The 12,386-nt window shown below is 44.5% G+C and overlaps 1 protein-coding gene across 7 annotated transcripts in view; it reads right to left on the reverse strand.

Moving 5' to 3' along the window:
• Positions 1 to 12,386, reverse strand: part of RPS6KA5 (ribosomal protein S6 kinase A5) — a 166,695-nt gene that overhangs the window by 101,033 nt on the left and 53,276 nt on the right. For all 7 annotated transcript variants that reach the window (XM_025191253.1, XM_025191252.1, XM_025191258.1 and 4 more), the window contains one exon: positions 1,231 to 1,338. In XM_025191253.1, coding sequence (XP_025047038.1) covers positions 1,231 to 1,338 — 108 coding nt within the window. The remainder of the gene's footprint in view (positions 1 to 1,230; positions 1,339 to 12,386) is intronic.

Here is a 12,386-nt window from a genome sequence, read left to right on the forward strand (position 1 = left end):
TTGTATTGCCTCCACTCTTTCCTACTCTCATCATTATAGTAGTTAACTTGAATCCCATCCCTCCATGCTGCTCAGTATGGTTTCCTCCAAAACCCTCAGCAGTTTCTACTGCATCAAGCAGAATCTTTCAACCTCAAACTTCTGTAAGGACCCAATACACCATCCTTACATCTCCTCTATCACTCAGACTTAGAACACGGCATTTTGTCTACTGCTCCTCTGTCTTTTTTCAGTCGTTCTTCCCGCTTCCTTCATCAATAAAGAAGGGAAATACTGGTGCCTTCTGTACTTTTCAGTCCCTGTTCAGAAGTGCCTTCCCAAGTTCAGCCAGTTTTCTTCAAGCCTTTTAAGCTTTCTTTGAGGAAGCAGCAGAGGACAGATCCCCTAAAAAAAAATCCTTTTGCTGCTGAAACGGATCTCTCCAAAGTATTTATTAGTAGAAAGGTCTGAAACCTGAAAGTAAGACTGACCTCTTGTAAGAAAGCTGAAAGTAAAAATACATTCAACCTTCTTCTTCAAAGTTTTAAATTCTTCCTAACTTGCCTAGATTCTCTGAAATCTAAAAGCATGTTTAGAGATAAGTGTACTTTGACAAACACATGCTCAATGACTATTTGTTCGCAGTAGCATCCAATGATTTTAAGCAGGGATTGAGGAATTATTGTATTAGGTCCTGAACACACGCTGGAGAAAATATAGCTCCTACCTTAAACTTACAATCTAAAAACATGAAAAGACAACACACAAAAGTAAAACACATGATTAACAATGAAATAATGGATTAACTTAATGAAAAGTTATAGCAGACCATCTACCTAGTCACTTCAAAGTGTTCTAGGAGCGTGCTGTGACAGCTATTTAAGGAGTGATCTAAAGAACGATGTACATTGCTTTGTAAGCTTTTCAGGAAAGCGCCTTTCAAAAATAAGGGGTACTATGAGAGAAAGTTTAAAGGTATTTAAAGAAAAAAATTGAAATTAGGGACAAAAAAGCCACACAGTGTTAGCAGAGCAGTGGCAGGATTAAAGACTTAAGTATTAAATAAAAGTCTATAGGTATAGTGGAGTGAAAACAAATACTTTGTTTGATGAAAAGGGGGTAACCAGCAAAGAAACAATATAGGAGGCAAATCTTGCCCTCAAATACATTCCTGCAGCTTTCATTAAGAGGGGATATGATTCTGTGATCTTTTTATATTCTATCTACATTGAGTAACATTTAAATACTCACTTCATCAGTAAGAAACTCCTTACTCAGGCCGAAGTCTGTCAACACCACATGGCCATTAGAATCAAGAAGAATGTTCTCAAGTTTTATATCCCGATATATAATTCCCAACTGCAAATAAAATAAGACCAGTATTTCCAAATCAGTGTCAAAATACAAACATACAATTTAAAAATATGCTTCTAAATTTGAATTTAGCAAAGCTGATTACAAATCTCCGATATAACCTATGTAAAACAGTCTAAACCTTAACAATTACTGATCCACAACTTAAAGACAAAACACATTGCACATATGTGGTACAGTATTTGATATATGCATAATTCACTAAACTGCATTAATAACACCAGTCCAAATTTTTGTCTACTGTTTACATTAACAAACATTGGATATCTGCATATCAGTTAAATGCATAAGCAACTTAATGTATAGCATTTTTCAGCTCCACTGTTTACTTTACTTTGTAAAGTAATTGTACTACAGTTAACTATATCTCAACCGGAATCAGTAATGGTAAAGAAAAAGCAACTTTCAAAGGGCTGCAATTAGAAGCCCTGAAAGTAAGAGGAACTAGTCAGTTTTCAAGCTTCTATTAGAAGCCCTGAAAAGGATGGAAGCTAGTCATTTAAAGGGGTATCTCCCTTAATTTTCAAGGCTTCAGACAGCAATCACAAAATTTACTAGCTACCATCCAAGGCTTCTAATGTCACTCTTGAAACGAAATCTTGGATTCCTTAAATGCTAGAAGCACTGACCACGTGGTCTACTCAATAAGTGTAGTTAAGATGCAATTTTAGATAACTTCATACTCTGGGCAGTTGTTGCAAACTCTTTTTCAATCCTAAAACAATGCACTTAAATTAATTAACTGAAATTAACCCCCCAAACCAGCAGTAAAATAGCCAGATTAGATAAAATAAAAACATAGATAATATTGATAATATAGCTAATCTTGTTAGCTAGAGCAGAGTTCTTAATTGATATACATCTTGATTTCCTACATTTTAGTGCTTATTTTTGGAGATAGCTGGAACATCCTGGTAATATTTTTACCTTAAAATTACTGATAAGCAATCAACCTTAGTTTTGTTTTTACAACTTTAATTGGAAATTTCCTTTTTTTCTTTAAAATAGAAAATTCATACACAAGCACTAAACACCACATCAAGGTAAAAAATATCACCAAGCAATATTTCTAAAAACTTTATATTTTATGACAAATTAACCAACATATCCTTGGGGTGATGTATCCACTGCAAAGAAACAGTACAAGAGTATATGTGCCAATTTCCCCCGCCCCATCTCCTTACCTCCACATTAACTTGCTTAATTTTTACACATTTCTATACATGTATGTTTCTTCTTCCTTCCTGATCCTTACAGTACTTTGTTTCCACATACCCTGTTTCCCTCTTCCATCCCATCTCCCAAATGTTCATGTACATAATCAACCTGTGTTCCCCTTCACAGACTTTCTGTTCAGTAAATCTGGTACAAGGTATATATTTTGAAAATGAATGTTAGAATTAATAGCATTTTTTCTATTTATTTTTATAACTGAAAGTTTACTCTCTAGCAGAAGCCAAAAATGTTCTTTTGCTGAAGACCTGCCCACTTTCAAAATATATGCTAGTATTATTGTTCATGGCTAATAAGATAGACTTGGTCTAAAAAATATGCTTCTTTCAAAACAGCTACTACTTCCTATTGTTCCCAGAGAGAATAAAGCCAAATTGCTCTTCATACAAATAATAAAGGTTACCAGCCACTGTTCTCCCCAAGAGCAGCTAGCTCCACAAAGGCAGAAAGTGGCCATTTTGAAAGAGGGCATCTTAAAATCATAATACCATAAAGGAAGTAGGGCAGGAAGGGATCTCACAAGGTCATCTAGTACAACCCCCTGCTCAAGGCACAAGCATCCCTGACTAAATCATCCAAGTCGTGTCTGCCCAACCTGCTCTTTAAAATATAAAGGGACAATGAATCCAAAACTTATTTAGGTAGCTTGTTGCAATGCTTGACCACCCCCAGTCAGAAAGTTCCTCCTAATCCCTAACTGCAGCCTGAGGCCATTGGTCCTAGTTCTGTCCATGCAGCCACAGAGAAAAGCCCATTTCCTGTCAGGTATTTGAAGACTGTTATCAAACACTTTCAGCTTTTTCCACAGACTAAATAGCCCTAGCTCTTTCAGCCTTTCCTCATAAGTGGAGATGCAGGTTTTCCATTCACTGCAGAAAAACACAGATTTTCTCCTTTAGAGAAGAAAAGTACAGATTCATCCTTTTAAAGGAGAAAAATGTGGGAAACCACTGGTTTCTCCTTGCAGGCTAGCACAGTTCTTACTGGCAAAGAGCTGCTTGGAACTGGCGTGGGGAGTGGGGAAGCGTGATCAGAGGCAGGAGGCATCACATGCATGTGACAGCCAAGCAGCAGTGGCAAGGAGCTCCTGCAGCTCCTTCCAGGTAACTCTACGGGAGTGTGGGGAGAGGGGACATTGGCAATGTGTTGGGGGGTGGAGAGAGGGGAGGGAGCACAGGCAACACATTGCTGGGTAAGAAGCCACGGGCAATGCAGTGGAGGGGGCCCAAGGCAATGTGGGGGCTGAAGGCAATGCAGTGGAGGGGGCCCAAAGGGGGAGTATGTGCCCACCAGCAGGGCTGGGGAGCAGCAGGTCGGGAGCAAGGGGCAGCAAAGGCCATGGGGCTGTGGGCTGGGAGCGAAGGGCAAGGGCAGGGCTGTGGCTTGGCAGTGAGGGGCACTTGCATGGGCTGGGGTAGGGCACCAGTATATCAGGGCTGTTCAGCAGCACAAACCAGTAGGGTGGGATGGCTGCAGCTGGTCCCACATCCTGGTGAGCAAAGGGGCCAGAGGGAGCTCCAATTCTTTATGATAAAAAAACCAAAATCAAATGCCAAAATATATAGCTATTTAGAATTTATTTTACTATAATGATTGAGGCACTGGTAGGCTTCCAAACTGCTTTAAAGTGGTAAATATATCAATAAAACAGTGTGTTTAGCCTATATAGTGGTGTTTCATTTTAATAGTGAAAAAACATGGATTTGGGGTTTCTTAATCACAGAATTGGAGCAGGGGGGTTATCATAGAACTTGGAATTTTTAAAACAGAGAAAACCAGGATCCCTGCTCTTACATAATGCATCCCAGGCCCCTTAATCATTGTTGTCACTCTGCTGGACTCTTTCAAATATGCCAACATGCTTCTTGAAGTGTGGGACCTGCAACTGTATACAGTACTCACCAGTACCAAATAAGAGTGGAAGAATCACTTCACTCGATTTGAAAGTGACACTCCTGTTGATACAATCCAGTAAGCTGCTGCCAAATTTAGCAACAGGAACATACTGTTAGCTCATATGTAGCTTATGGTCTCATAACCCACAGCTCCTTCTCTGCAGCCTAGCCTGGGGAATGACTGGCTATTTTTGTGAATGCAATTATTTCATCCCAAGTGCGCAATTTTGCAGTTGTCCTTGCTGAATTCCATCTGTGTTTGATTTCATTTGATTGCAGATCATTTTTCTAATCTATCCAGGTCATGTTTACCCTAGCCCTACCCTTGAGAGCATCTGTAACAATAACCATCTTGGTGTCATGAGCAAATTTGCTAAGCATGCACTTAATCCCATTTTAACAGGGAGCCAGGAGCTCCTGTTACTTGAAGAGAAACAGCAGTACAGATGCCCCCAGCTGGGGGAGGGAAGCCAGCTAATTCTGGGCTGGCTAGAGGAGTAGGCAGCCAGGGGCCCATAGCAGTAGGATAGTAGGGCAGCCAGCTACCTAGCAATAGGATAGTAGGGCAGTATCCTAGCTAGGCAGCAAGGCACTGCTATGATAGTTAGAGAAATAGCAGTAAGCTGCTCTGGAGGCTGAGGGGGCATACCTGTCAAGGGATCACCTGACTGGAAGAAGAGCCAGAGGATTATAAACCTGGGCCCCTGAGGCAGAGGGGCAGTACAACTCTAAATCTGCTGAGGAAGGGAGTTCCTGCCAGCTCAGGCTGGTGATGATTAGGAAATGCAGACATGCCAGGTATTACCAGTGCTGTGCCCAAAAACAAGGAAGTGACTTGGCAGCAGTATGATGACCCAGAGGAGACTTTGAGTTTAAAGCAGCTGCTTGTATTCTTGTTCTAGTTTAGAACAGAAGGCTGGATGTGGTGAGGGGTGGACTGGAGGCTATGGGGGTGCTGCAGGGACACCCAGCACAGTGCCTTTCTGGGGTCTGGGATGCCAGGTGGGCTGAGCTATATCAAAAGCAACCTTGCCTGGGTCACGGACACTGGGAGGGGTAACCTGGAACAAATGCAGCTTTGCCCTGGGTCAGGGATGCCAGGGGTGCTGGGATAAGGTGAAAGATGGGGCTGAGGGGCCCAGAGCCTCAGAGGGCTAAGGCCAGGAGAGCTGAGGCTAAATCAGTGAGCCAGGGCTAGAAGTGTGCAGCCAAAATAAAGGGAAACTAATGCTGAAGTCTCTACAAGAGGACTAAACTGTGGACAGAGTAACATCTGTAAGGCATAGGAGTAGCTATAGGGGCAGAAAGAAGCCATGACTTTAGCTCCCCCTTAAGGCAACTTGGGTCAGCAAGGTTAGAAGCCCCAAGGCAAGAGAGGGGGGCCAAAGGGGAGAGTCAGAACCCAAGGTTTAGAGCTTGTGAGCACCTGAGGGATCCCCCTCATTACCTTTAACACCAACATGTGGCAGGCGATAAGTAGGGCAAGAACCTGAGAGGCTGGAGTAGGAACTGCACAGCATTGAGGTAGTCACTACAGAAAACCATGGCTATCCCCCAGCACCTTCCTGTTATACCCATCATCCAAATCACTAATGAGCTCTACCTGGGATCTCTTGGGCATATATTAACAACCTTTTACAGAAGCTGGACACTACCTACCATGGTTCCCCTGCTCCACCTGTGGCAGGTTAGATTTTATGTCTTGTATTGTGTCAGGGTTGATGGTAGTTTTACAGAGGTTAGAGTACAGGTTTGTATGGGATGGTTTGGATAAGGATAATACTGCCTCAGAAAGGGGGTTGGACTAGATGGCCTCTGGAGGTCTCTTCCAGCCCTATTTCTCTATGATTCTATGTTAAACAATACTGGACCTAAGACGCACTCCTGGGGAAGTGCTTGATACCTGTTCCCAATGAAGTGCTGAGTCATTGATTACTATTGATTTGGTACAATGAGCTAACCAGTCATGTATCCAAGTTTTGTCTAAGCCAGTGGTTTGCCAACTTCCTAAAGTCACAGAACACTTTCATATCACCTCTTCTGCCATGTGATCCCTACCCCTGGCTCCACAGGCCATGTGAGCTGATGTAGAGTCAGATGACCCAGCACTGCAGTGGCAGCACACCACCTCCCTGCCTGCTCTGCCATTTACCTCCATATATCTGCAGAACCACTAATACCTATTGTGCAATCTCAGGGTCCCACACAACCGTTTGAAAGCCACTTGTCTCATCTGTATTTCCTTAGGTTGTTAATGAAAATGTTGTGGGAGATTAGCAAGGTTTTTTACTCTAAGTCACAGTACATCGCATCCGCTGCTTTCTTCTCACCCACAGAGCCTGCCACATTATCATAGAAGGAAGTTAGTTTAGTCGGGTATCATTTGCTGGCAGTGAATCCATGCTGGCTCTTCCTAATAACCTTTTCCTCTAGGTGCTTTGGAATGAATTCCTTGAGGACCTGCTCCATGACCTTCCAGGTAGTGAGGTCACACTGACTGTCCTGAAATTCCTCTCATCCTCCTTCTCCTTTTTCTTGAAAATAGGCCCTATTATTTTCCCTTTTCCAACCAGAACCTCACCTGACCTCCACAAGTTATCAAATAGGATATAGCCAAAAGCTCTGAAATTGCCTCAGCCAGTTCTTTCAGTACTCTAAGGTGCATCCCATCTGGAACTGCTGACTTGAAAGCAGGCAGACTCTCTAAGACATCCCTAACCTGTTCTGCCTGTGAGCTAGATCTGACCCATGGAGCCTTGCCTGACCCATGGAGCCTTGTTCTTGGGGCAGACCACAGGCTGCACACAGCATGTGCAGGACTGGTCCCTCATGTGGGGCCCAACACCCACAACCTACACAGCCCCCATGCCAGCTACTCTGGAACCCATGCCACATGCAGGGCCCACCCCAGCTACTTGACACCTGTCGCAGTTGCTCTGGAATCTGTGCACAGTATGCAGTGCCTGCAGGCACCCCATGCAACAGTGATCTGGGGCAGAAGAACCTTGTGATGCAGATCCCAGACCAGCCACAGAGGGCGACCTGTGCAGTGTGCATTCCAGAGTGGACACTGGATACAGCATCCTGGGAGGGCAGAGGACTGTCCACAGGCCTGATCCAGCCTGTGGACTAGCACTGCACTATTCATCTGGCCTATGGGGCCAAAGGATTTTGACACCCCTTTTCTAGGCTGTTTAATTCCAACCATCTTTGCTGCCAACTGCATTTGTCATTTGACATCTATCCCTATTTGTGAAGGCTGAAGTAAAAAAAGGCATTAAATATTTCGGCCTTCTCTGCATCGTTCACAACCAGATTGCCTTCTGCATTCCGTAAGGACCTATAGCTTCTTTGGTCTTCCTCCTACTCCTGATATATTTGTAGAAGTCTTTTTCATTGTCTTTTATGTCCCTTGCCAGCTGCTTTCCAAATCATGGCTTGAACTTCCTAATTTTATCCCTGCACACCTGTACAAAACTCTCACTCTTCCCTAGTAATATGATCAAGTTTCCACTTTTATTATTGTAAAATTTAATAATTTTACAAGTTTTATAACTATTTTATAAATACTCTGTCATTACTACTACTATTCAACACTATCCGCTTCACAACCATTGAAAGTAATACAATGGCAGCTATTTAAAATGAAGGAAGACTCTGAGAGGGATGAAGTTAGCTAATCTATAAATAACTTGGATGTAGGGATGTACCTAAATCATGGTTTCATGGATTTTGCGGAAACTGCAAAAGACACCATTATCTGTGATTGTTGTGAAATCTGGCATTGGCCACAATTTCCCACGAAATCGACCAAAATAAAAAAAAGCAGTAGTAAGGTAGACTGAGTGAAGGCAACATCCAACAATCGGTGGTGAGGGAGGAGGAAAAGAAAGAGGTAGTAATGTAGACTGAGTGAAGGTACCCTCCACCAATCTGCAGCAAGGGGCAGGGCTGCTGGGGCCTGTCCATACCAATCAGCAGCAAGTTGTGGGGCTGCAGTGAAATGATTGTGAAACTGGCTCTGCGTGCCACAAACAGGCTGCAAAAACCCACTGTCTTGCTGTGACTTGGGAAGGCCCCCATTTATATGATCATCAGATTGATGTAACTGGCCAACTATCTTGGGTCATTGGGACTGAATGCATAAATTATTTCAATTTACAAGCAGGTTTTAGAAAAATAGCCAGGAAAGCAATTTAATGGCTCAAAGCCTCTTTCTCTCCCCCACTCATGAACAGCTATGTTCCTACTATTAAAGATAAGTAATGTCCTACTTGGTATTGTGCATTAACCACTGATCATAATTCCAAAGGAAAGATCTGTAGATCCCTATCAATCATGCCTGCAATCCAGAAGCCTAGTCTCAGAATGAGAGAAATTGAGAGAGAGATTAACGCAAGAGATATCACCCAGCAATGGAGTTATATCCAGAGAAATCATTGAATGAGCTTGGTAACTGTGCTTCTGGATATTTCTAGAATATTTAGGCTTCTCTGAAGAAGCAAAAATCAGTAATGAAAAATAAATAGTAGGAAATAACTTAATCCTAAATACATTTCTTCAAATGTAACCAAACATAAATTTTCTTTAGTTTTATGTAAGAAGCTTCAAGAGACTTATTCCACTATTATGGTCACTCAATATAAAAAGGATCCATTAGAGGGAACTAAATATAAATATAAATGATGCATTTAGAAATTTATGTTCACTTGTAAACTAATTGATATCCTTGTTTCTCAGAAAATATAATCCATGCTAAAAAATATTGTAATTGTGGGGTACATGTGTTGTAATCTTCTATACCTAAGAAAGTAACCAAATCTCTACTTTCAAGTGCAGACACCATAAGTACTAGGGCTGTGCGAAATTTCACCAGCAGTTTCATTTCAAGCTCGAAACGGCAAAATCAAAATGAAACAGAGCTTCAAAACAGCCTCAAAACTGAACGAGGCAAGTCGAAACATTTTGATGCTCATGCTGGGCTTGCCTGCAGGTAAACAGAAACTAAAGTAACGAGAGAGAGGGGGAAGGGGGGGAAGGAGTGCTCTCATTATTGACTGTGTAGCTGACCAGTGACTCATCTTTTTCTGAGGTCCCTTCCAATCCCAGTGTTCTTGGGGGAGGGATGGGAAAACTGCATAAGGCAGCATTGTTTGAACTGCCCTGCTTTCTGCCTTGGTGTCAATTGAGTGAGGGCGCACCTTAACATACACAGTGTCACCCATCCATGTCATGACTCTTGCCTGTCAGCAGCCAGAGATGCAGGGCCCCAGAACCCAGAAGCCCTGCACCTATCTCCTTGACAGCTGGCAGGCTTTGTGGCCACAGCAGGGGCTACCATCCCTGCAGCTTTCACCCTGCAGCACCTTAACCCACACAGTCTCGCCCATGTCATGAGTCTTGCTTGTCCGCAGCTTGAGGTTCAGTTTCCCCAGAACCCCCGCACTTATCTCCCTGAAACTTGGCAGGCTTCGTGGCCCCAGCAGGGGCTAGCATGCCTGCAGTTTTGACCCCATTGTGGCTTAACACATACATGTGACATGAGCTTTTTGCTTTCAAGGCTTTGAAGTGCAGTTTCCCTAAAGCCCCTGAACCCATCTCCTTGAAACAGGCTTGACACCCTCACAAGGGACTACCATTCCTGCAAGTTTCATCCAAATCAGGCCAGAAATGACTAAGGTAAAGGCTGTTTCGAGCTTTCCCCATTAAAGCCTATGGGCAAAACACTGAAACAGCAAAACTTTTTCGATGAAACTAAATGGAACAGCAGTTTCGAACTGAAATGAAATTTGAAATGAAAAGCTGTTCTGTCGAAATGCAAGTTGAAACAGAAAAGTTCCATTTCACATAATTACTAATGGTTCTATATAATATTATCAGAAAATTAGGGATTCCTGGTTAGTTTCCTGCAGGTCACGCAACACTTCACTGTCCTTGGCTGTAGTTGTAAGGGCCACAAATTAACTCCACACTCTTCTAAGTGCCACTCTGATCCCCTTCCCCAGCCTGATAGGGTGTTCTGCTTTTTGCTCCCTGCCTGATCTGCAGCTCTGCTTTCTATGCTATCTGGTGCTGTGCTGCCTGTCCCTTCCCCCAATCTGCTTTATATTCTACACAAAGGCTTTCCGTGTCCCTTGTGGTGCACATGCCATAGGTTGGCCGTCCCTGGCATAAGAGACAGTTTTGCTGCAGGAAGCTGCAAAATAATCTTCCTCAGATACATCCTTCACTTTCAAGTCCTCACTAAATTCCTTCCCCCCCCCCCAAATGATGCAGAGCTGTTTGTATTTTTGCACCCAAAAATCTAGAACCTTGACCTCTTTCCAGTTACAGATAGCAAGAAGAACCGAAGGAACAAATTCCTTATAATAAAATTTAAAAAAACAAAACAAAAAACCATTTCTGCTGGAAAGGGCAGACGAGCCATTTTACAAAAGACCAGGATATATGCATTTTGTGAGGAAAACTTTCTAGTCTGGATGTCTAGATTTAGGTTCTTAAATTCATGTTTCTACCTTGCACAAAAATGACCTGATTTTTCAAAAGCCCTGTGTCCCTACAAACTTTAATAGCGGTGCACCAATAGAGATTTTGGGGGTCGATACCAATAGACGATTGTGAAGGAAGCAATTGGACTGGTATTGGCCAATATTCCAATACGGCTCTGTGAAGCTGGTAAGTCCGTTACGGTGAAAAGGGACTGGGAGGGATGGGGTGGGGGGACAGATCAATGCTCCCCCCGTGCATAGGGAGGGAGGGAGGGAGTGGGGCTGGGGTAGGCACTGCCCAGCCAGGACTGGGCAGGACAGAGCTGCAGCTTGTCTGGGGGCTGCAGGGGGAGAAGTAGGGGGCGGCTCCTGCTGCTGCACACCGCTCATCCGGCAGCTCCTGCTGTTGCTTCTACCACTTGTCTGGGAGGGCAGGGTATGTGCCCCCAGATCTGTGCAGGCCAGACAGGCTGCAGCTGGGACTGGGGACCGTGCTGTGCTGCATTTTGGGGTGGACAGCAGCAGCGCTGGGAGCAGGCTATGAGGGTTATGGCGAAATCTGGGGTGGCTGTAGCTCCCCTCCCAGCACCTCGTGCCCCAAGTGCAGCACGGCCTCCGACCCCAGCCCACAGCTGCAGCCCGCCCGGCCCGGCCCGGCCCACCCTGTGCAGATCCAAGGGCACACGGCCCTTCCCTATGCCCTCCCAGACAAGTGGCATACAGCAGCAGGAGCCACACCCCCTCCCCCTACACCTCCTCAGACAAGCTGCAGTGCCTGCCCCAGCCCCACTCCCTCCCCTCACTCGGGGGGGGCTAATCTGTAGGACTGTGTGAAGCTTCGATCACTGATTCAATTCAGCTCGATTCAGTGGCTGAATCTCCGAATCCCAAATCGAATCAGGAGACCCTTTAATCTCTCCAAATCAAATCAAAACCCTCCGCACAGATTCAGAAAGGTTCAATGATTCGGACATAGACTCAGCTTTAAATGTTTTTCTTACCTACCTCAAGGTACCAGGTGGCTCGTGAATACTGAGATGGTGAGGCAGAAGGAGCGTCCCACAGGAGCATGTGGGGGTCCCCATCATGCTCAGCAGCAGATCAGAAGTGGACCAGAAGCACTTCTGGTCCACTTCCGGGTCTGTCCGGGGGGGCACCTCCCCCTGGCTTGGTGACTGGTGCCTCCTAGGTCTGGGGGAGCACCCAGGGTCCCTTTGCAGCCTATTACCAAGCTGTGGTAGCCCCTGCTGAGGCCTCAAATCCTGCCAAGTTTCAAGGACATAAGTGCAGGGGTTTGAGGGGAAACTGCACCTCAAGCTGCGGACAAGCAAAACTCGTGACATGAGTGACACTGTGTGTGTTAAGGTCCAGCAGGGTGAAAACTGCAAGGGTGGTAGCCCCCGCTGCAGCCACCAAG

Source organism: Alligator sinensis, unplaced genomic scaffold, assembly GCF_000455745.1.
Source record: "Alligator sinensis unplaced genomic scaffold, ASM45574v1 scaffold608_1, whole genome shotgun sequence".
In the NCBI taxonomy this organism is placed as follows: Eukaryota; Metazoa; Chordata; order Crocodylia; family Alligatoridae; genus Alligator; species Alligator sinensis.